General features: G+C 39.3%; 1 protein-coding gene across 3 annotated transcripts in view; it reads right to left on the bottom strand.

The window, feature by feature from the left end:
• Nucleotides 1–25,795, bottom strand: part of Txlng (taxilin gamma) — a 101,507-nt gene that overhangs the window by 65,319 nt on the left and 10,393 nt on the right. For all 3 annotated transcript variants that reach the window (XM_075958071.1, XM_075958068.1, XM_075958070.1), the window contains exons 2-3: nucleotides 11,890–12,190; nucleotides 6,889–6,980 (exon numbers count right to left, since the gene is read on the bottom strand). In XM_075958071.1, coding sequence (XP_075814186.1) covers nucleotides 6,889–6,980; nucleotides 11,890–12,190 — 393 coding nt within the window. The remainder of the gene's footprint in view (nucleotides 1–6,888; nucleotides 6,981–11,889; nucleotides 12,191–25,795) is intronic.

The following is a 25,795-nucleotide window of genomic DNA, read 5'->3' on the forward strand; positions in this document are numbered from 1 at the left end:
TTAGACTCATTATGTAGTCCGGGTTGGCCTACAACCCTCAATCCTCCTGCTTCAACCTGAGATTATAGGCATGTCCCACCAAACTCAACTAAGAGCTAGGGCTGGAGGGGTGGCTAGGCAGTTAGGAGCACTTACTGATCTTCCAGGGGACCAGTTCAGGTCCCAGCACCCACATTAGGTGGCTCATGGTTGCCTATAAGCTAGAGAGCTTCAAGGGATCCATCACACTCTCCTGACCCCCATGGGCACGGGCGTGTACACACACACACACACACAAACACACACACGACATTTTAATTTAAAAGAAAAAACAAAATGTTCATTGCCCAGCATGAAGGTCCTGGAAAAAATGTGAGCATCACAAACATTTTATTCAATAAAGATGAATATTCAGATGTCATGAGCCCAGTCTAATCCCAGCACTCAGGGAGGCAGAGGCAGAAGGATCGCCATGATTTCAAGGCCAGCCTAGGGGTACATAATGAGTACCAGCACAGCCTGGGCTACAATATGGGCCTTTAAATACAAAAGAAGCCAACTATTGGACTGAAGAGATGGCTTCATGGTTAGGAGTGCTTGCTGCTGTTCTTGCAAAGGATCTATATAAGAGTTCAGTTCCCAGTACAATCTGTAACTCTAATTCCAGGAGATATGATCCCCTATTCTGGCCTCTTCAGAGAATGCATTCAGTGTGTGCCAAATACTAAGAGATTAAGTTATAGCTCGCCCAGTAAAGAGCACTTGCCTCCCACATGTAACACTGGGGCAGGGTTCCATCTCTAGCATCACCCAATCATAGGGCATGCAGGAGGGGGGTAATACTGCATCATATAATTTTATTCAAACTGTTTCATGCTATGTGACACTACCAGTGTCTCTCTGTTCTAGTTGTAAGGAAGGTAAGCAATTTAGTGTAGACAAAAATGACCTTAATCTTTCTTCAGCCATTTAGATATACTTCATCTTCAGAACAACCTTTCAATATTCAAGTTCCACTTTATTATCCAAATTTTATATAACTATATCATCCCAAGAATTGCCCGAGAATACAGAGTGTGGTGGGAATTGGAATCTTTAAACTTTCTACACTGACCTGCGGACCTGTGACAGACTTCAGAGACTAATTACAGATCTTTCTGGTTTCAAATCAGTGGTTCACAGGCAATTTAGGCTCCTCAGTTTCCAGCTATAATCCTATGAAGTGATCTATTTCTTGTCCAGAAGTTTCATGTTCTCAGTTCGTAACTTAGTTGGCAAAGCTAGCGTCTCTTGAGTTTCTGCTTCTTGGGTAGCTCTCTGTCTATAGACTCTTTCCTATCTATTAAGATTTGCTGAAATCAAAGAGGGATTATTGGGACTGGAGAGATGGCTCGGTGGTTATTAAGAGCACTGGCTACTCTTCTAGAAGACCTGGGTGAAATTCCTAGAACCTACATGATGCTCTTAACCATCTGTAACTCCCTGGCTTCAATTTCTAGGATACACAGTCAGCTTACAATTGTCTGTAACTTTATTCCCAGTGATCTGAGACCCTCTTCTGGTCTCCAAGAGCACCAGGTACATGCATGGTACACAGACATACATGCAGACAAAATACTTACATACATAAAGTAAAAAAAATTAAATAAAAAAAACAGGATTATTGTGCTTTTTGTCTTTATTTTTATTATAAAAGAAGCTGATGTTGTTTTGGCACAATAAGGTCACTGGGGTTGGGAGGAGGCTTGCCACGCAAACCTTATGGTTTGGGTTCAATCCTTGGAACTCATTCTGGAAAGTTGTCCTCTGACCTCTACATGCACATTATGGCACTCAGGTACCAGCACTCTTTCTCTCACACATAAACACACACATACACAAAAAGCTGGTGTTTTATGAATCAATACTGAACTTTTTTTTCCTAAAATATCCACACATTATTGAACTGAATTTAGAACTTTTTAACTAAGCAGCACTCAGGGTTCTCTGTAAGAATTGCTACAATTTTAGGCTTGAATAAAATGAATCCCTTTCAAGGTGACATCCACACTAACAGATAAGATGGCAGCCTTACCAACCTTCCTGAACATCTTTGAAGAAATTGATGCAGAGTCATAAAGAACAAGAGTGCCATCTTGTGGCTTTTCAAAATGCACTAAACCTTGTAGAAAGATATAGTGGCTCATGCCTGCAATCCCAATACTTGGGAGGGTAATGGGGGCAAGGCGATCAGGAGTTCAAGGACATCCTTGGCAACATGAGTTCCAGAATACCCTTGGACAAATAAAACTACGTCTGTAAAAGACCAAACCAGCTAACCAAAAATTCCTACCAAACTATCTACTTACTGATACTAACACTTTTACAGAAATTTCTCCAGGAAGAATTGCTGGTTTTATATAATATGTAAAGTTGCCCTACTATGGACTAAGCATAGCAATATAATTTCAGAGGCTGAAGAGTCAGATTGAACTACTTACTGTCAACCACCTCTACTCTAGGACCATCACAACCCTGTGTTCACTAATCCTTTTTGTCCTTTTTATGTTATTTCATCTGTGTAGTCCTAAATTAAATTTTAAAAAGCAAAAACACTTTTTGTTTTTCTTGTTGACTGAGGAACTGATATTTTTGCTTTCTTTAATAATTTCCATTAATTTACACTAAGCAGCCACATGGTGATTCTGGGACGCCACATTCTGGATTATATTGCTACAACTCAACAATACTGTTGGCATGTATCTACTGATCAGAAATTGTTAGGGGCATTGTGGGCCACAGACCCTGCCATGTTAAAAAAAATATACACTTCTCTCATGGTCAGGTGGGGATAAAACTGGAAAGGATTCCTGTAGGTTTCATTCTAATGACTTACAGGCAGGAAGTGAGGACCTTCAGGTTGAAAATTTGGGGAGACATAATGCCACAAGTCAAGAAGGACTCAGGCATTCACAGATTCTTCTGGGGGTGATGTAGGTGTTTCAGCTGACTCCAACAGAGAAGGGCAAAGAGCAGAAAAAAGAATCTAGCCAGTAATGAAAGCTCACTTGGCAGTTAGTCCCAGCAGGCATAGAGGATTGTTCAGGACCAACTCCACATACAGCACACTGTAGACATGATGCAGCACAGCTCAGATGGAGCCCACATCCAAGTCAGCAGCATTTATGGCAACTTCATAGTGATGGAGATTCTAAAGCTAGCTAGTTTTGAAAGCCAGAAAGCCATGTTGCATGTCTAGCAGGGACATGTTACTGACAAAAGAGTCAACAGAGAAGTGCATCCCACACATAAGCTTATATTCCTTATTCCTCTTCTTTTGAGATACTGATTTCTTCTTGCAGTACATGTGTATAGTGCAGACATGCTCCATTCTGGTTAAATAGGTACAGGGTGTAGGCAGTCATAAGAACTGCTGAATGCCAATGACAAGCCACTTCCGATTTCCAAAGCTTATCATGTATTCATATATGTGTGTGTGTGTATGTATTCATGTGTATACACACACACACACACATACACACACACATATATATATATAATTTTTTTTCAAGGCAAGGTTTCTCTATGTAACAGTCATGGCTGTCCTGGAACTCGCTTTGTAGACCAGGCTGGCCTTGAACTCACAAAGATCTGCCTGCCTCTGCATCCCAAGAGCTGGGATTAAAGGTGTGTGCCACCACCACCCAGCTTCATGTATTCTCTTTTTGAGCATGGTATCACTATGTACATACCCCAAGCTGGCCTCAAACTCAGAGGTCCAGCTGCCTGCAGAGTGCTGGGATTAAAAGTATGCACCACTACTCCAGCCATCATGTATTCTTTAAACAGACTGAAAACTTATTCTTTCTTGTGGACAGTTGAGAAAAAAACAGGCTTTGGTTGGATTTAGCCCACTAGCTACATAATATATTGTCATTGTGTGTGTGTGTTTCTTTCATATATATGAATGAAATTCTCCAGGGTGCTGGCTTCTAGATGTTGAATTCATATGGCATTATTAAACTGTGTTTTCAGAGTGGCTGGCAAATCTGTATACCCAACAGCACTGTACAAAAGATCATGCAGGGGCTGGAGAGGTGGCTCAGTGGTTAAGAGTACATATTGCTCTTGCAGAAGATCCTAGTTCTATTGCCAACACCCATGTAAGGAAGGTCCAAACTGCCTATAATATAATCCTAGCTCCAGGGATCTGAAACCCTCTTCTGGCTTCTGTCCACAAATGTGCAAACACACATAAATAAGTAATTAACAACAATTTCTTAAACAAGTAGGAAAAGAGACAAGAGACCATGCAAATCTATTCTCTTTAAGTCATATGAAGATTATATGTCTTAATTTTTTCCAAGTTAGAAACATAAAATGGATCAGGCACGATAGCATATTCCTTTAATTCCAGCATTCAGGAGGCAATGACAAACACAGGTAGATCTCTGTTGAATTCTAGAGCAGCCAGGGATAAATAGTGAAAGTCTGTCTTGAAAAGAGAGGGAGAGAGGGAAATGGCATTTCATTGTGGTCTTCCTCTCTGACCACTATATGAAGTTAACACATCTACATGTCTTTATGGCCCATTAGGCTAAGTTATCTTTGTATCTTGGTTTTCTAGTTTTATGTCATACCTCTTTGTTATCTTCTTCCTTGCTTTCCACTGTTCTTTTGTTGTTTCCTTTCATATTTGTAGGTATTCATTTTTTTTCATTTTTATTTTACTGTGCTAAGGACTGAATACAAGACCTTGGACATGTAAGACAAATGCCTTACCACTGAGCTATACATCCTTAGTCCTAGGCGTCCTTTCAGATATAGTTAGTAAAATGTTCTGTGTATGGGCATTTTGCTGCACATATACAATATTTATGTAGTACCTACAAAGGCCAGAAGAGGGCATCAGATTCCCTGGAACTGGAATTATAGGAGGTTGTTAGCTGCCATGTGGACTCTAACCCTAAATCTTTTAGACAAGCAGCTAGGGGCTTAAGCCTGCTTCAGATATTCTTGTATTAAGTCTTACTCTGTTGGAAATGTTCCAGGTTATTAATGTCATCTTTTAAGGTACTTTGATTTTTTTTTCTGGTACTACAGATTGAACCTGGGGCAGCCTCACGACCACTAAGCCCTTTTTTGTTTATTTATTTTAAGGCAGTGTCTCACTAAGTTGCCCATATAACCCTTGAACTTGTGATGCTCTTGCCCTAGTCTCCTGAATAGCTGGCATTACAAGTCTGCGCTAACAGGCCCCCGTCTTTAAAATATTTATGGAAGGAACATATTAATTTCAGCAAGACCAATTTCTACAATTTTTATTTAGTCACTTATTTATTTTGTGTATGTGCCACAACATGCCTGTGGAGGTTAGAAGATAACTTGTAGGAATCAGCTCTCTACCACCATGTAAGTCCTGGGGATCCAACTCAGCTCATCAGGCTTGGCAGTAAGTACCTTGCTGGCCCATTTTTTTCTGTTTTTTTTTTTTTTTTTTTTTTTTGGACACAAAGTCTCATCGTATAGCCTAGGTTGGCCTCAAACTCACAGCAATGCTCTGGCCTTAGCCTCCCAAGTTCTCGAATTACAAGTGTGTATCACCACACCCAAACAATTTGTGTAAATTCTTAAAAAATATCTAATTTTGTGTGTATGTATGCATGCCCGCCCAAGTGTATGTATGTGCACCACATGCATGCAGGAACCCACCAGACTCAGAAGAGGTATCAGACCTCCTGGAACTGACTAAATTGGAGTTCCAGGAAATTGTGAGGGACTACAGGGGTGCTAAAAATCCAACCCACGTCATCTGCTAGAGCAGTAAACATTCTGAACTGCTGAGCCTAGCTTGTACATGTTTGATAATGCTTTTCATGTTGTGAGAAACTCATCCCAAAAGTACTCAGTGGGGTAAGAGTGCTTTTTGTGCAAGTATATTAGTTCAAACCCCCAGTACACATATAAAAAGTAGACAGTTATAACCCTGTGTTATTTGGAGAAGGTATGTGTGTGTCAAGAGGATCACTAGCAGCTTCAATAAAAGACCCTATCTCAAGACAATAAAATGGAAAGACCCAATGTCCTTCCAGTGACCTTTGGCACAATTGTATCCTCACACAAGAAAGAGAGTGCCTTAGCACTTGTTATCTCAACATCTGGGTTATAAAAGGAGGAGTCTAAGTTCAGCTTAGTCTATATATCAGGTTCCAGAACAACCAACGCTATTTCAAAAAAATTTTTTTGAGTAGGTCTTATGTATGTATTCCAGTCTAGCCTCATACTCCCTATGACACTGAATTCCTAATCCTCCTACCTCTACCTCTCAAGTCCTGTAATTACAGGCATGCAACACACACACACACACACACACACACACTAAATAGTAGTAACACTGAGTTTTAGAAAATCTGTGCCAGCCAGCATATGCTTGTAGTTTCAACTATTCAAAAGACTGAGGCAGAAGGATCATTTGAGCCCAGAAGCTGTAAGACTAGGATGCACAATAAAACCAGACCCTCAAAGACAAAGGAAAGGAAAAGGTCTGTCTATATCGCAGCTTTTGGTCTTCTCTGTGTGCTAGAAAAAGTCTCTCGGTGTGCTGGCACACACCTTTAATACCAATGCAGAAAAGGCAGAGGCAGGCTGACAACTATGAATTATTTAATACCAATCCAGTCTATATAGCAAGTTCCAGGCCTGCCAATACTACATAGCAAGAACTCGTCTCTAAAAACCAAAAATTAAATAAATAAAACAAAATAAAATCATGAAACCAACAAAAAAAATCTTAATCAGATTCTCTTCCAATTTTTGCATAAAATATTTTACATTTTAAGATACATCAAAATTATATTTTAAAAAGCCTATCAAGCATACACATATATTCTGTTATATTTGTATGGCCCTCGCAGTTGACTGAATACTCACGAGATCAGCGTATTTCTTACAAAGAGCTGCCAGCTTCTCCTCTGGGGTTGAAAGGGTATTTAGTGCTTGCATCAGCAATAAAACTTCTTTTCCTAATAATTAACAAGATAAGAAAGAAATCCTGAATAATACGATCAAATCTAACCTGTGAATTCTACCAACACTTCCCATGTTCTAATCTCAGAACAAAATAATTTATACCTACAAATAGGAATTTAGTATTTGCCAGCTCAATTCTGAAAGATATTTTGAGCTGGTCATGTTGGTTCAAACTGCTAATTGTGGCATGCAAGAGGATTCTCAAGTTCAAGACCATCCTGGGCCATAGAGTAAAACCCTGTATAAAAAAACCAAAACCAAATCAAACTATTTAGGATATATAGGTAAGTGGAAGAGCAATTAGTTACCACTTGTGTCCTAAGTTTGATTTTCATCAAGGAAAGGAGCTACTTTTACATTCCAAATTAATGGACTCTCCCTCCTCTATTCTTCATTCATCCCCATGCCAAATGTCTACACTCAATAACACTGCTAATTAGGCCTTTTTACTTTTTTGATTTTTTTTTGGAAACAGGGTTTCTCTGTGTAGCTTTGGAGCTTGTCCTGGAACTTGCTCTGTAGACCAGGCTGGCCTTGAACTAACAAAGATCCACCTGCCTCTGCCTCTGGGATTTCTTAAACTGGATGACAAATACCATTTTCTTTTTCTGAGATTTATTTTATTTTGTGTGTGTGTGTGTGTATGTTGCCTGCATGTATGTACACCTTATGTATGCCTAGAGCCTACAAAGTGTCTGATTTCCTGGAACTGGAGTTACAGATGGTCGTAAGCCATCATTTGGGTGCTGGGAACCAAATCTGGATCCTCTGCAATAGCAATGAGCCATTTCTCCGGCCCAAGATATTTCTCTCTCTCTCCTCTCCTCTCCTCTCCTCTCCTCTCCTCTCCTCTCCTCTCCTCTCCCCTCCCTCCCTCCCTCCCTCCCTCCCTCCCTCCCTCCCTCCCTCCCTCCCTCCCTCCCTCCTTTCCTTTTCTTTGAGTCAGAGTTTCTTGTAATAAAAAGCTCTGGCTGTCCTGGAACTCTCTTTGTAGATTAGGCTGGCCTTGAACTAAGAGAGATCTGCCTGCCTCTGCCTCCTGAGTGCTAGGATTAAAGGCCTGCACTACCATTGCCTGGCACCATTTTCATTTTAAAAAAGTTCACTCTTATACCCGAGCTATATATGTATATGCCTTAATGGCTCTGGTATATAGATTGCTATAGAAATAAAATAGCAGAATGACTTCAAAATTGAATACTTTTAAATGTGAGTACAGTGATGGCTTAAGCCTATGAAAGACCCCTGTAGCCCAAGATTTCAGGCCAATAGAATAAGACACTGTCTTCCACCTCCCAAAGGAGGAAACTTTTCTAGCCACATGAAATTTTATTAGTAAAACTCAAGACTCATTTCAATAAGAACATTATGAGAAAGCCTGGCAGTGGTGGCGCATAACTTTAATCCCAGCAGTTGCGAGGCAGAGGCAGGCAGACCTCTGAGTTTGAGACCAGCTTGGTCTACAGAGTTCCAGGACAGCCAAGGCTATATAAGAAAACCCTGTCTCAAAAAAAGAAAAAGAAACAAACCATAAAGAACATCGAGAATTCTTAAACTCAAGGGTTTTTGTTTTGTTTTGCAATGTTGGGAATCTTTTGTTTATAAAACAGAATTTGGATACTATAATTTAGTTTTCATTTATTTTAACTTTTTTGTTTTTAGAGATATGTTACACAGTTTGACCTTGAACTCCTAGGCTCAAACAATCCTCCTGCCTCAGAGTCTAAAGTAGCTGGGATGATAGGTATGTACCATTCCCCTACATAAAATTCACTTTTAAAATACACCATTTAGAGTAAACAAAAAGTACACAATTTAGTATATTTACAGGGTAGCACAACTAACTGTCACAGCTATCCAACTGGGTAGTGTTCATTAACACCCAAAGCAAATCATACCCAACAGCAGTCACTTCTTGTTCCTCCATCTACCTCTAGCCCTGGCTATTGATTTAAGAAATGTATCATTTTTAGGGAATTAAAAATATTTTTCAGCCAGGCGTTGGTGGTACACACCTTTAATCCCAGCACTCGGGAGGCAGAGGCAGGCGAATCTGTGAGCTTGAGGCCAGCCTGGCTTACAAGAGCTAGCTCCAGGACAGGCTCCAAAGCTACAGAGAAACTCTGTCTCAAAAACTATTTTTCATATTCCTTTTTACATTTTTTTTTTTTCGTTTTTCAAGACAGGGTTTCTCTGTATAGCTTTGGAGCCTGTCCTAGAATTCACTTCGTAGACCAGACTGGCCTTGAACTGTGAGATCCACCTCCCAAGTACTGGGATTAAAGGCATGTGCCTTTACTGCGTGGCAACTTTTTACATTTTAAAGAGTAGCAGGAGATTACGTTAGTAAGAAAGGTAACCCAAGCAAGCCATGGTGGTTCACACTATTAATCTAACTTGGGAGGTGAAGTCAAAATGTTTAGGAGGCTAGGGTCCTCTTTGACTACACACCGAGTTCAAGTCCAGCCTGGGCTACATATGAGTACTTGTCTCAAAAGAAAAAAGAAAACCCCTTCCAAAAAGAACAGTATTTTGACATATAGACAACACCCAGAGAGCTAGGTGCAAACACCTTTAATCCCAGGTGAGTTCAAGGCCAGCATAGTCTAAGTAGTGATTTCAGGTCAGTCAGGGCTCTAAAAGAAGATCCTGTCTCAAAACAAAAAACAAGCCTTTGAAAATTAGACCCGATGCTACTTGAATGTTGAGCAAATAAAATGTGGTGATTCTCCAAGTATGTATGTAGATATCTTGACGAGTTGTGTTTAGCATAGCACTTATGTTTTCAGCATGGTCAATTTGACACTCCTATTAAAACTGTCATTGCCACTTTGATCAAATAATTTAGTAGAATTATAAGACTTTACAATTGCAAAAAAATCCACAGCTTATCAATCTAAGATGTAAAGTATAAAAACCTGAGGGGTTTCAGTTATAGTGGTAAACTTTTAATTGCAGCACTTGTCACTTGGGAGACAGAGGTAGTTATCTTTAAGTTTGAGGCCAACCTGGTCTACATAGCAAATTCCAGGCCAGGCAGGGCTACATAGTAAGACCCTGTCTCAAAAATAAAACTAAATAAATAAATAAATAAATAAATAAATAAATAAATTAAAAAAAGGCTGAGGGGTAAGACTCAAAGGAGATTTCAATTTTCTTCATGAGATTCAGCACAGCACAAAATGGTGATCTAGCACAGTGGTAGAGTCCTCGCCTAGCATGCATGCGGCCACAGGTTCAATCCTTGCTGTGAGGGAGAATGACACAACATACAACATACAACACACAATTTAATGGTATGGTCAGGCATGCATGCCTTGATGCACTTGAGAGATAAGTCAAGAGGATCAGAAGTTAAAGGTCAGCCTCAGTTACATAAGAAGTTTGAGGTTGGCTAGGTGGTGGTGGTGTGTACCTTTAATCCCAGCACACAGGAGGCAGAGGCAGGTAGATCTCAAAGTTCGAGGCCAGCCTGGTCTACAGAGTGAGTTCCAGGATGGGCTACACATAGAAACCCTGTCTTGGGAGGAAAGAAAAGCAAAAACAATTTTGAAGTCACCCTGAACTATATAAGACCTTGTCTCAAAAAAAAAAATACCAGATATAAAAATTAAGCATATCACATGCTTGATCTGAAATACAAGCTATATAGAAGAAAAAAAGTTTTGAAACTTGGTGAGCTCATTTTCTGCAGTACAGTTAACATACTATCTATAAAATTTTATGACCAATCTTTGATCAGCCTAGTAAAGATGCAAATAAGTCAATTGTCATTCTGTCCTCAAAATATTTTTAGAATCATATAGAGAGAACTAAGCTTCCTATTGTTCTTTCCACCTCCTGTACATAGAGCTACAGCAGACAAGATGACTCACCTGAGGCAAGAGGTGTTTATTTTAAATTGTTGTACTGTGTGTGTGTGTGTGAGTGTGTGTGTGTGTGTGTAGAGGGAGAGGGGAGAGAGTGCATGCACACAGGCGTGCACAGAAGAAATGTGTGTGTGTGTGTGTGTGTGTGTGTGTGTGTAGAGAGAGAGAGGGGAGAGTGCATGCACACAGGCGTGCACAGAAGAAATGTGTGTGTGTGTGTGTGTGTGTGTGTGTGTGTGTGTGTGTGTGTGGAGGAGAGAGTGCATGCACACAGGCGTGCACAGAAGAAGAGTGTGTGTGTGTGTGTGTGTGTGTGTGTGTGTAGAGAGAGAGGCGAGAGTGCATGCACACAGGCGTGCACAGAAGAAATGTGTGTGTGTGTGTGTGTGTGTGTAGAGGAGAGTGCATGCACACAGGCGTGCACAGAAGAAATGTGTGTGTGTGTGTGTGTAGAGGAGAGAGTGCATGCACACAGGAGTGCACAGAAGAAATGTGTGTGCGTGTGTGTGTGTGTGTGTGTAGAGGAGAGAGTGCATGCACACAGGCATGCACAGAAGAAATGTGTGTGTGTGTGTGTGTGTGTGTGCGTAGAGGAGAGAGTGCATGCACACAGGCGTGCACAGAAGAAATGTGTGTGTGTGTGTGTGTGTAGAGGAGAGAGTGCATGCACACAGGCGTGCACAGAAGAAATGTGTGTGTGTGTGTGTGTGTGTAGAGGAGAGAGTGCATGCACACAGGCGTGCACAGAAGAAATGTGTGTGTGTGTGTGTGTGTGTGTGTGTGTGTGTGTGTGTGTGTGTAGAGGAGAGAGTGCATGCACACAGGCGTGCACAGAAGAAATGTGTAGCAGTCCTGCTCTCCTTCGACAAAGTGGGTCCCAGGGATCAGACTCATGTTCCCAGGCTTAGCAGCAAGTACTTTTACACACTGAGCCATTTCACTGGCCCGCAACGGGTCACCTGTCTCACACACAATGTGAATAAAATGAGCACTAGATGAAAACAACATTGAACTATTGACTAGAATTTATTACCTAAAGTCTTCTCTTTGTTTTTGCTGCACTCTGAATCTTGCTGGCCATCCGGAGGACCAGTTCGAGCTTCTTGTCCAGGAATTTCTTCTCTTGATTCCTGTGCACAGAATGCTGAGCTCACCAAATTCCTGTTCTTTGTTATAAAGTCACTGTCTTCATCCCCTTCCAATGAAAGTGTCTTAGTTGTGCCACCACAACTGGAGTCTTCGTGTTGAAGAATATCATTTGCTTGAGAGTTACACATGTCTGCTTTCACTCCTAACCCACAAATTCCAGCTTCTTCCATTGTACCAATCTCAAACTAGAGGGAAGGGGAGAAAAGATAGAGTTAAATGTAATCAATATCTATAACCAATGGCATGCCATATCTTGACAGCTTTTTTACTTAGTGACTTGTGAATGTAAATAAGGTAGCTTTAAAGCTCCACTGAGACATGATCTAAACTGTTAAACATAAGGTTATTAATAGCTCTGCAGTAGCAGTGCTTTGCTTCACGAGCCCCTGGGTCTCATCCAGAGCACTTCCAAAAGATAAAGCTAAAACAAAGCATAACTATATGCTACCAAAGGAGGCAAAAATGCCAGTCAGTAATAAATTTAAACTTATTTCCCTATAAAAAATTCACTACTTCACCGGGCAGTGGTGGCGCACACCTTTAATCCCAGTACTTGGGAGGCAGAGGCAGGTGGATCTCTGTGAGTTCGAGACCAGCCTGGTCTACAAGAGCTAGTTCCAGGACAGGAACCAAAGAAGCTACGGAGAAACCCTGTCTCGAAAAACCAAAAAAAAATAAATAAATAAATAAAAAAAATCACTAGTTAAAATAATAACTATCTTTTAAACAGTAAATTGTCCCAAGTTGATGAACGTTATCTATCCTGCTGTTATCTTAAAAGATGACAGTACAGTTAGCTAGCTAGGTGGCTATCTACCAAAAACTAACTCCCAAAGTACCCAGTGGTAGGCACCAAGGGACAAGTGCCAGCACCCAGTAGAAGCACACTCCATTTCCCAGCCCCTTGACAGCTAAGTGAGACTCCCATTTTAGTCAAGGCTGTGATTGTCACTTCAGCAATGAGATTTTTATTCTCAGAAGGTAGCTGAGGCTATGACTGTGTCATTTCAGCAACTAGATTTTTATACACAGAAGGACATGTTCTTTGTCCTCCATCTCCATCTCTTTCCCACTCTGCTTGAATACAGAGGTCACCAAGGTGCTATAAGATGGCAGGGAAAAACGACAAAAGCAGCCTGGCCCAAATGCCATATAGATACATGAAAGATACTCCATCTGCAAAGAAAACACAAATTAGACTATTGGGTGAGTAAGTAATAAACTTCTCTCATGTTATACCATAGAAATTGAGACTGGTATGTTAAATGGCTCGCCCTATCACGAATATAGAAGGCATGCATACAAAAACAAACCAGAAAAGCATTTACTATGGTTTTCTTCTCCCTTGAATCATTATTTTTTACCTTATTCTATTTCGTAATATTTCAAGACAGGGTCTTGCTATACATAGCTCAGACTGGCCTAGAACTTGATACTCTTCTGCCTCCTGGCCGCCTGAATTTTGAAATTATAGGTAAGTATCACCACACCTGGCTAACTCTACTTACTTGTCTTCTCTGTATCCTATTTGTTAATATTATTTGGTCACATGATATATCACAACTGTAAACTCTACATTTCCCTTCTGGTTGAAAAGAGGGTTTTTTTTTTCTATCTGAAAACAACTGAGATACAAGGTATCTAATACAGTTCTCTTACAAGAAGAGAAAAGATACTTTGAAAAATTAATGGAATTAGGATTGTGGCTCAGTGGAAGGATGATTGATTACCTAACATGTGCATGACCCTGGGTTTAAAAACCAGCAGCAAAAAAGAAAACAAACAACTATAACAAAACCAACAATACTTTTTTCAAATTATGGCCGCTCAGCTTGGTAGTTCACACCTATAATCCCAGCACTTAAAATGTTACAGCAGACAGCAGACCTGGGAAGAATTTGAGGGAAGGAAAAACATAGTCAAAATATATTGGACATAAAATTTTTTTTAAGATTTTATTTATTTATTATGTATACAACATTCTGCCTCCATGTGTGCCTGCAGGCCAGAAGAGGGCGCCAGATCTCATTACAGATGGTTGTGAGCCAACATGTGGTTGCTGGGAATTGAACTCAGGTCCTCTGGAAGAACAGTCAATGCTCTTAACCACTGAGCCATCTCTCCAGCCCCCTAAAATTTGTTTTAAATGAAAAAAAAACGTAAAAACAAATAAAAGGTTAAAACAGGAAGACTGAAGAAAATTCAAGACCAGCCTGAAAAGTATAATGAGTTCTGGGCCAGTCCAAGCTACAAAGTAAAACCCTGGCTCAAACCAAAACACAATTAATGGGAGTCAGACACTTAGAAAACTCAGGTAGGAAAATTTTGAGCTTGAGCAAAGATGATAAAAACAACTAATGAGGGGGCTGAAGAGATGGCTCAGAGGTTAAGAGCATTGCTTGCTCTTCCAAAGGTCCTGAGTTCAATTCCCAGCAACCACATGGTGGCTCACAACCATCTGTAATGAGGTCTAGTGCCCTCTTCTGGCCTTCAGGCATACACACAGACAGAACATTGTATACATAATAAATAAATAAATATTAAAAAAACAACTAATGATAGAGCAGAAATCTGATTTTTAAGTCTTTTAATATACTTATTTATTTTTGTGTGTGCATGCATGTAAGCATGCCATAATACATATGTCAAGTTATTAGAGGACAACTTGTAGGAGTTGGTTCTCTCCTTCCACCTGTGGGTCCCAGGGATTGAACTTTTGTTTTCAGGCTTGATGGCAATTGCCTTCACCCACTAAACCACCTGTTGTTTCCAATTGTGACATACTAGGGCTGGAGAGATAGCTCAGTGGTTAAAGTGTATACTTTTCTTCTGAAGGACCTAAGTTTGGTTCCCAGCAGCCCATACCTGTCTATGACTAGTTTCAGAGGGATCCATCATCTCCAGCCTATAGGAACAGTGTCCACACATGCACATAGCTATACACACATTTATATACATAATTAAAATATTTCAAACTGCAACATATCTAACTGAAGAGCTAAAAATAATTGAAGAATCAAGGTAGAAGGGAATAAAGTTATTAAGGCAATGAATATTTATCTTTCACAATCTAGGATTGATATAAATAAATTACTATACAATTGATATAAATCAATGCTTTTGGGAGGTTGTTTGCATCTTTTTAAGACAGGGCCATGAGTAGTCCAAGCCTAGAATTGAAAGTTTCTCAAAAAATGACTTTGTGAACTCCAGATACCATGTACCAAGTGCTAAAATTATAGGCCAGTGACACTGTGCTTTCTGGAGAACAAATTGGCACTGCAATTCTTTGGCAATATGTATAGCTTCTAACCCACTTAATTCCACTACTAGGATTTCACCCAAGTGTTACATAGGTGCACTGAAAGGCCAAATATGCTTAAAGCAGCACTACTTGGAAGTAGTGCTCTAAAACAAAATCAATTCAACACAACTGATCAAGTGCAGTATGTTCAGACTATTGAGTAATGAGAATGAACTACTGCAAATAGAACAGCATGGCTTTCATAGACCTAACATTAAGAGGAAGGCATCACAGAATACTTAACTGAAGGAAACAATTTATATATAAAAAGAAGATAGGTGAATAGATTGTACTAGAAATGAGGCACTGGTTGGGCTTTCTAGAGCATTTGGGTATAAAGATAGGATAACATGGATGTTGTCCTCTTAAAAATTTATTAAATCCAAGCATTCATAATCTATGTACTTCTCTGAATACAGACAAATATTACTTCAAAGTTTGTTAAAAAATTATACAAGGATGCTGGGTGTGGTGGTACTTGCCGTTAATACCAGCACACTGGAGACTGCAGCTGTGAGTTCAAAACAAGCCTGGTTTACATGAGTTACATGGTAAGACCTGGCTTTGATAAATAAATGACAAAAATTTTTAAATGATTTCTAATGCCTTGTATACTATACTAGTTTTAAAACTAGCCAGGCAGTGGTGGTTTACGCCTTTAATCCAGTATTCAGGAGAGAGGCAGGCAGATCTCTGAGTTCAAGGCCAGCCTGATCTACTAAGTGAGTTCTAGGACAGGCTTCAAAGCTACAGAGAAATCCTGTCTTGAAAAGAAAAAAAAACAACTAAACACACACACACACATTGCAATTTAGGGGCTAGAGATATAGCTCAATGGTAGGATGCCTAAGACCAAGGGTTCAATCTCTGGTACAGAAAATGCATACAAGTTACAATTTACATACATACTACTTATTTATTTTATTTCTATTGAGTCAGAGTCTCACTAGTAGCCTGTCCTGGAACTTACTATGTACAGGTTGGCCTTGAACTCACAGATTAAAGATGTGTGCTACCATGCTCAGCTTACTTAAAGAGTTATAAGAAACAAAACAAATATTTATTCCTAAAGTGATAAAAATCAGTTCCTATGAAAAGCAGCTACAATATTGAAGGAAGCAGCAATCTGAGTTTGAGAAGCAGCTAGTGGGTACCATGGTTGAGATGTAGCACTAGATCCAGGTTTCACAGCAGCAAGGCCATGATGCAGGATACAAGTGCCTCCAGAGGAAGTAAAGGGAGAAATGTGTACCTATGAACAGACAGGCTGACATAGATAGCTTCCTTGCACCACAGAATACAACTGGTTAAAGTGGAAGAGTTGCACAATGCTCAGGAGCAAAAGCTCTGAGAAAGCAGAGAAAGTTGCTGAGAGTGAGAGAAATTTGAAGGGATGTGGGATGTCCTTCTGTATATACGTTGCTTTTATTGATTAATGAATAAAGCTGTTTTGGGCAATGGCTTAGCAGTGCAAAGCCAGGCGGGAAATCTGAACAGAGATATATAGAGTAGGTGGAATCAGAAAGACGCCATGTAGCTGCACAAGAAGCAAGAGGTAATAAACCACAAGTATTGTGGTAAAATACAAAATCATAGAAATGGGTTGATTTAAGACATAAGAGCTAGCTAGAAATATGCCTGAGCTGTTGGCCAAACAGTGTTGTAATTAATATAGTTTCTGTGTGATTGATTACTAAGGTCTGGGTGGCAGAGAAATAAACAAGCAGTCTCCATTTATAGAATGTATTGAACACCATACCCTAAATGATAAAGATGGAACTTTAGAGAAATAAGCTCAAAGAAGTAAGACCTTGAGTCAGAGGTTTGCTCTGAGAAGTCCCATCTTTTTGCTAACTCCTCTATCTCCTCCCAGAGATTACAACTGAGTAGAGACTGAGTTTCTATGGGAACAACACAATTCAAAGTGCCTTTAAAAGAAAGTTGTAATATTATAATTATTTTTTTAATCTGTTATAGGTAGGCAAGGTAGTCTTTTGTCACTTTAAGAAACCTTGAGTCCAGTGTGATTGTGGTTGTGTGTATTATATATATATATATATATATATATATATATATATATATATATATATATTCTCAGTATTAGGAAAATGGAGATAGAAGGACAGGAATTCAAGGCCGTCCTGGGCTATAAGAGATGCTTTTTTTTTTGACACAGGCTTTTCCTATGTAGCAGCTCTGGCTGTCTTGGAATTCACTCTGTAGACCAAAATGGCCTCGCACTCAGAGATCTGCCAGCTCTGCCTCCTGAGTGCTGGGATTAAAGGCCTACACCACCTTGTCCAGCAAGAGATGCTTTCTTAAAGACCAAAAGCAAACAAACAGCAACAATAACAGAAATCCTTTGTACTTTTTAGCTATTAGCCTTTCGTCTTCCACACGAACTCCAGGCCTAGGTAACTAATCTCCTTTCCCTATATATTTTTGTCTATTTTGGACATTTTCTACAAATGGAATCCAAGTCTGTGGCCCTTCCTGACTTCTTTCACTTAACATGTATTCCATGCTGCAGTACCTATTAATAATTCACTCCTAATAATTGAATATTACTTCACTGGAGACACAAACCACATTTTATTTATCAATTTGCTAACTGATGGGTATTTAAATTATTTCCAATTTTTGGTTATTATGACCAATTCTGCTTTAGAAACTAATGTATGTTTTTGTGAACATGCAATTACTGCAGAGTATATAACCAGAAAAGCTGCTAGATCCATAGCCATCCCATTTAACCTTCTGAGGAACTTAACTGTTTCCCCAAGCCCACTGTAACATTTGAATTCACCAGCCATGCATAAGGTTTCTAATGCCTCCACATACTTGCCAAGGCTCATGATCTGTCTTTTTAATTGTGCCCATCAAGAGTGCTGTGATAGTAACCAACTATGATTTGGGTTTGCACTTTTCTGAGGATTGAATATGTTTGGTATCTATCTTCTGCTTATTAGGCATTTGTATACCTTCTTTGGAAAAAAGAACATTTATTCATATGTTTTGCCCATTTTGTAATCTAGTTACTTGTTATGTTAACTAGATATAAATCCCTTATTAGATATAACTGGTAAACATTTTTACCCATTTCTGATTTTTTTATTGCCTCAATTTGGAGAAAAGGCACATTTTTGCCTATTTCAAAATGTCAAAGAGATTAAATTAAAAATTATTTCTGGGCCAGTGTGAAAGGGGCTTAATCAGAAGCTTCCCAAAGTTCAATCCTCGGGTCCCATATAGAAGGAAAGGACTGAGTCCTGAAAGAGTTGTCCACACATTTTCTATGCCCACACACAGAAACACTAAAATAAATAGAACTAATTAAAAAAATTTCTAAGTTGTTCCTGTCTGATGTAGTGGTACAAATCTGTAATCCCAGCACACAGAAGGCAAAGGCAGGAGGATTGCTACAAATCCTAGGCCAAGTTGGTCTACAAAGCAGGGTCTAGGTTAGTCTCATCTACAGAGCAAGGCCTTATCTCAAAACCTTGAAAACTAAATACATAAATTTAAGTTATCCTGAAAGGTTGGGGAGATGGCTCGGAGGGTAAAGGTCTTGCTCAAAACATGAGGACCTAAGGTAGAAACCCAGCAGTCATGTAAAAAAGCCAGGCATGGACACACCAGTAATTCCCAAGCTGTGGAGAGTGGAGATGGGAGAATCACTGGGGCTAGCTGGCCGCCAGTTTTATCTGCAGGTTGAGTAAGAAACCCCATCTCAAAGGAATAGATGGCAGATGACTGAAACAACAGAACATATCGGTCACCAGGCAGTGTGGCATACACCTTTAATCCCAGCACTCTGGGGGTAGGCACACAGAGGCAGGTGGATCTCTGTGAGCTCGAGGCCAGTCTGGTCTACAGAGTGAGTTCCAGGACAGTCAGGGCTATACAGAGAAACCCTGTCATGAAAAAGAAAAACAAAAAAAGAACAAACAACTCTATCCTCTGGTCTACACAAACACACACACACACACACACACACACACACACACACACACACACCCCTACTTTAAAAAATTTGCCGGTAATTTCAGCTTTGGGGAGGGAGAGACACAAGAATCATAGGACCTTGAGTGATTGAGGAAGACACCCAACAGTGGCCCCTTGCCTCAGCACATACATGTACGCAACATGTGCACATATGTATGTATGTATGTATATATATATATATATATATAAACACAAAACATTATTACTGTTTTCAGATTAATAGTATATAGTTACACTTAGCATATATGGAAAAGACAAGTTAAAGATTTAAGAAAAGCAGTGTATAGTATCACACACCTATAATCTAAGACAAGACAGATATCTAGGAGTTTGAGGTCAGCATGGTCTACACAGCAAGTCCCAGGCCAGTCCAGGTAACATGGTGAGACCTGTCTCAAAACATAAAATATAAAATGACTGAAGAAAGGCCAAAAAAGACCCAGCAAAGATAGCTCAGAAAGTAAAAAGTGCTTGTTGCACAAGCCTCACAACCTGAATGCTATCTCTGAACCCACATAAAAGCACAAGTAGAAAAAGAACTCCACAAAATTATCTTCCGACCTTCCACACACCATGACACATTCACATGCACACATACACAACAATAAAAATAAGGACTTTTTTTAAATGCCAAAAACAATCACCCAACTCAAAATTGCCAGTGGCATTCAGTATAAAGATGGTACACAGTGCACCATCACACCTCATGTTTTCCTTCTAATTTTATGCCTGTGGTCATTTGAATGTAATTGGCCCCCATAATCTCTCAGGAAGTGGCACTATTGTTAAGTGTGACTTTGTTGGAGTGGGTATGGCCTTGTTGGAGGAAGTGTGTCACTGTAGGGGTGGTTTTGAGGTTTCCCATGCTCAGGATACCACCCACTGTCTCAGTCGACTTCCTGTTGCCTGCAAGATATAGGACTTTCAGCTACTTCTCCAGCATCATGTCTACCTGTACACCACCTTGCTCCCTACCATGATGATAATGGACTAAATCTCTGAAACTGTAAGCAAACCACCCCAAATAAATGTTTTCATTTATAAAAGTTGCCATGGTTATGGTCTCTTCACAGCAATAGAAAACTTAAGACATGGTCATTCCCTATGTAGTTAAAACTTTCCATTTTTCAATTGTTTTCAGTTTTTTTGAGGCAGGGTTTCTCTGTGTAGTCTTATCCTGAAACTTTCCCTGTAAACCAGGCCTCGGATTCAAAGATCCACCTGCCTCTGCCTCCCAAGTGCTAGGATTAAAGGTGTGTGCCACCACTACTCACTAATTTTTCAATATTTGTAGCTATTTCTACCTCTGAATTTCTGTCATATATCAAAGGAAGTGCCATTATTGTTGTTTTATCTTTAAACAAGGCAAGATTACTTCTCCCTTCTCTCCTATTAACTACTTTTGATGTAGTAGTATTCTAGAATTTTTCATATTTGTTAATGAAAGGCTTACTTTGGTTCTATAAAAACTTTCTGGTTTTAAATAAGCCTAGTTCCAGCTAAGGTTGAAGTCAACAAATATCACTAAAACAGAAAGTTCATTTTTCTACTCTCCATTTTTACTAGTGTACTTCAAGCTCTATACTGGACTATTTGTTAAATATAAAGCAAAGTTTTAGGCCAATATGTGAATGACTTTCTAGTCCTTGTTTCTTCAAGTGTATTCTGCATAATGTAGTCAGTAAAATTTCTTACTCTGGAAGCTGGGATGTAGCTAAACTTGTATAAAGCCCTGGGTTCAGTTCCCACCAGCATTTTAAACCTGGGATGATGGTGCAGTGCATGCCTACAACTCAACACTTTGGAGGTGAAAGCAGGATAATCAGAATTTCAATGTCAATCTTGGATACATAAGATCCTATCTTTAAAATAAAACAAAAAAGAAACTTGCTTTATTACTATTTCATAAGCATTCTACGTATATTTTCTTTCACACATCTTTTCTATAAACAATATCTGGAGCAGCTAACACAGTGACTACTATAGCCAGGGACCATAATAAGCACTTCCTATTATTAACTAACTTCATTTACATAAGGTCATGATGAAAGTTTTATCACTTTCTTGTACAGATAAACAAATTGTGGCATGGCAAAGTGTATGATCAAAGGTCACTGTATATTGCAGGGCGAAGATTTGAACCCTAGTAATTTAAGGTTCTTAATCCATGCTGGTAACCTAAACAACTGACTGCTTTATAATTATCCTCTATCTACTTCTATACAGACATCTTTGTACGGTGTCCTAGCCATCCTACCACAGTCTACGTATAAACAAGGAGAAATTGGTCATGTTGGCACACATTTGTAATCTCAGCACTGGCGAGGCCAAGGCAGTAGGATCAAAAGGATCAACATCATCTAGCATGGCTATACAAAGAGTCCCTGACTCTAAACAAACAAAAAGCAACAATAATAGTATTTTAAAAAAATCAAACAGCAGGTATGAAACAGCTTAGTGGTAAGAGCACTTGCTTAGCATGTGCCAGGACCTAGGTTTAAATTCTAATACCAAAATTTAAAAAATCCAAAAAACAGTACACGTACACACATGCATGTGTGCGCACACACACACACACATATATTTTTTGACACAGGGTTTCTCTGTGTAGCTCTGGCTGTCCTGGAACTTGTTCTGTACACTAGGTTGGCCTCTAACTCAGAGAGATCCACCTGCCTCTGCCTCCTGAGTGCTGGGATTAAAAGCATGCACCACCACCACTCGGCATGCCCTATATTTTATTTTTTTTATTTTTTAAAAAATATTTATTTATATTTATTTATTATGTATACAATGTTCTGTCTGTGTGTATGCCTGCAGGCCAGAAGAGGGCACCAGACCTTATTACAGATGGTTGTGAGCCACCATGTGGTTGCTGGGAATTGAACTCAGGACCTTTGGAAGAGCAGGCAATGCTCTTAACCACTGAGCCATCTCTCCAGCCCCTGCCTTATATTTTATATGCGCACTATTTCTGTGCTCATGTATGAATATATATATATATATATATATATATATATATATATATGCACAATAAAATGGTGAAAGGAGATATATTTTACATGGTTATTTTTATTTTTGCACAATATTATAGTATATATCTATAATCAACCACTTGCGAGGCTTAGGCAGGCCAACTGTAACAAGTTTGAGGTCAATCAGGTCTACGTATTATATAGCAAGATCCTATCTCAAAATACCAGGGAAAGGCTGGTAAGATCAGGTAAAGATGCTTGCCATCAAGTGACAACCAGAGTTTAATTTCCTGAATCCACAAGGTAGAAGAACCAATTCCCCCAAGTTGTTTTCTGACCTCCATTTGTGTGCCATGGCATATGCTCATCTACATACATGAACATGTGAGAAATTAATAAATGTTAAAAACAAACCAAACATCTAGATATGGTAGTTTCTACCTATAACCCCAGCATTTGGGAGGTTGAGGAAGCAAACTCTGAGTCCGAATAGCCCAGACTGCATTACAGAGTTAATTCCCAGCTACTCAGAACTGTATACTGAGACATCTGTCTCAAAAGAATTAGAGGGCTGGAAAGATGGCTTAGCAGTTAAGAGCACTGACTGCTCTTCCAGAGGTCCCAAGTTCCATTCTCTGCACCCACATGAAGGCTCACAATCACCTGTAACTCCAGTTTTAGGGAATCCACCAGCCTTTACATGTGTACCTGTTTTCCTCAGAGCCAAACAAACATACCACTATATCCAAGAAGAAAAAAAAAACTACCCAAATACTAGTAAAAATAAAATAAGTGTATAATTCAACTCAGTGTCTCCGTTTGGGGAGCAGGGTCTCACTATGCAGCCCTGCCGGGCCTTGAATTTACAGAGATCAACCAGCCTCTGCTTCCCGAGTACTGGGATTACAGGTATGTATACACCACCACACCCAGCCTCAAAGTTTCCTTAAACAGTGGCATGTTTTTCTGTGTTGGGACGGAAAAAACAAATGAAATGAAAAGGTTTTTACCTTTAACAGAGTAAATGATAATTACTGTGTACTAGTGCATATTAGATTTTGATATATATATATATATATATATATATATAATACACATACACAATTTTTTATGTGAATTTCTGTTTGTTTTGGCAGCTTTTGTCTTTTGAGACAAGGTTACACTATATATCCCAGACTGGCCTTAAATTTGTTGCAATCCTCTTGCCTCAGGTTTCAACATGTTGGGATTTCTATCACGCACCACCATACCTGGCTTAGGCCTAGATTCAGAAGAACAAATTAGGAACTAGGGAAGTGTTTCAATCAGTAAAGTACCTACTGCAAGAGTATGAAAACCCAAGTTCAGATCCCCAGCATCCACATAAAAACAAGAACAGGGGTGTGCATCTGTAACCCCAGCATTAGAAGTGAGGGTGTATAGGGAATAGCAGATCTCTAAAAGCTCACTAGCCAGATGGTTTTGTCAAATTGATGAGCTCCAGATTCAATAAGAGACCCTGTCTCAAAAAATAAGATTCAGGCTAGTTATAATAGCACACACCTTTAATCCCAACACTTGGATGTTTGAGGCCAGCCTGGTCTACAGTGAATTCCAGAACAGCCAGAGCTACAAAGAGAGAAAATATCTCAAAATACATAAATAAGGTTTGGAGAGTTACCACAGACAATATCTATCTGATGTTAACTTCTTCTGGACATACAAAAAAGTGATAAAGTTCTTCATGTCTTTTCAAATCTGTTTTTTTTTAAAAAAAGTTCTTCATGTCTCAAAATATAAACTCATGACAGGTGACAATTTCTATTTCAGTCATGAAATACTTATTTGAGAATTTCTAATTATATAACACTATTTTCACATATAGACCACACAAACATTAAAAATGGTGTCACTTCAAATTGGCAAAGAAAACAAATGATTTGGGACATATCCCAAACCATATTGGGAGGGAGTAGGATGGGGGAACGAAGGCAAAGTGGTACTTTCACACCTGCAGGTAAACCAAAACTGAAACATAAAAAGTGAAAACCACAAACAACAGGAGGTGTGGGTATGTGTGAGTAGAATTAAGTCACTAGATGGTAACAGAAAAATTCAAACTAACCCAAAAGCTACAGGAAGCCCTAATTTTCAAGGGTTTGTGAATAGATATATCACAATTAAAGAACTGAAGATACCCAATAGAGAAAATATTTTTAACCTCATTCAAAAGAAATATAAATACAAATGTTAGTTGGACTGGAGAGATGGCTCAATGGTTCCAAGTACTTGCTGTTCTTGCAGAAGACATGGGTGAGGTTCCCAGCACTTACATGGTGGCTCACAACTAACTTTAATCCAGTTCCAGATGTCTTCTACTGGCCTCCAAGAGTTCCTACAACACACAAACTCACAGAGGCGCACACACAAATACACAAAAATAGAGAAAACTTTAAAATGCCAATCAATGGGTCTGCAAGATCTATCAATGGCTAAAAGTACTTGCTGCATAAGCCTAAAAACCTGAGTTCAATCCCTAGAACCCATGGTAAGAAGAGAACCAACTCCCAAAAATTCTCTGCTGATCACCACACATGCATCCATATTCCCACGTGCATATGTAATAATATATTCTTTTTTTCTTTTTTTTTTTCAATTTAAGTTCTAAACAGTGGGACAGTGGTGGTACACATATTTAGGTTAAGGCAGGTGGACCTCTGTGAGTTTAAGACCAGCTTGGTCTACAAAGTGAATTCCAGGGCAGTCAGACCTACACAGAGAAATCAAAACCCTATCTCAAAATGCACCCCCCAAAAAAGAAAAAAAATGCATCATCTTTTACCTACCAATATTTGTTTTTCAAGACAGGGTTTCTCTGTGTAGCCCAGGCTATCCTGGAATGCTCTGTAGAGCAGGATGTCCTCAAACTCAGAGGTCTGCTTGCCTCTGGGATTAAAGGTGTTGGCACTGTTACCCAGCTATTACCTACCAAATTTTAAAGATTAAAAAATAAAACAACACAAGAAACCCCAATGTGCCTAAATAGGCCAATCATATAATATCAAAAGATTTAAACTAGTAGTTCTGGGGTTTGTATTAACATCTGAATACATATTCACTTTCACCTAGCAATTCTGCTTGATTTACTAACCAGGCATTCTCACTTGAATACAAAAGGTTATTAACCAAACCACTGTTTTGTACACTGAAAATATGGAAACAATCTAAAAACTGACTAAAAAAATAATGACAATCCATACAAAAGAACAACACTATTCAAAATAAGATTTGAGGATCAGTGACATAGCACAGTGGGTAAAGGCACTTGTTGCCAAGCCTAACAACTTGAGTTTGATGGTCCTTCGAACACACGTGGTGGGAGAACCAAGTCTTCTAAGTTGTCCTCTGACCTCCATATGTGTACTGTGGCACACACACACAAACACACACACAGAATCACTGACTCTCTCACATGCAAAATTACTTTGAATTCGCTTTTTGAAAAAAACCCAGTAAGTCTCCTAAAT

The sequence above is a fragment of the Microtus pennsylvanicus genome, chromosome X (genome assembly GCF_037038515.1).
Source record: "Microtus pennsylvanicus isolate mMicPen1 chromosome X, mMicPen1.hap1, whole genome shotgun sequence".
Taxonomy (NCBI): Eukaryota; Metazoa; Chordata; class Mammalia; order Rodentia; family Cricetidae; genus Microtus; species Microtus pennsylvanicus.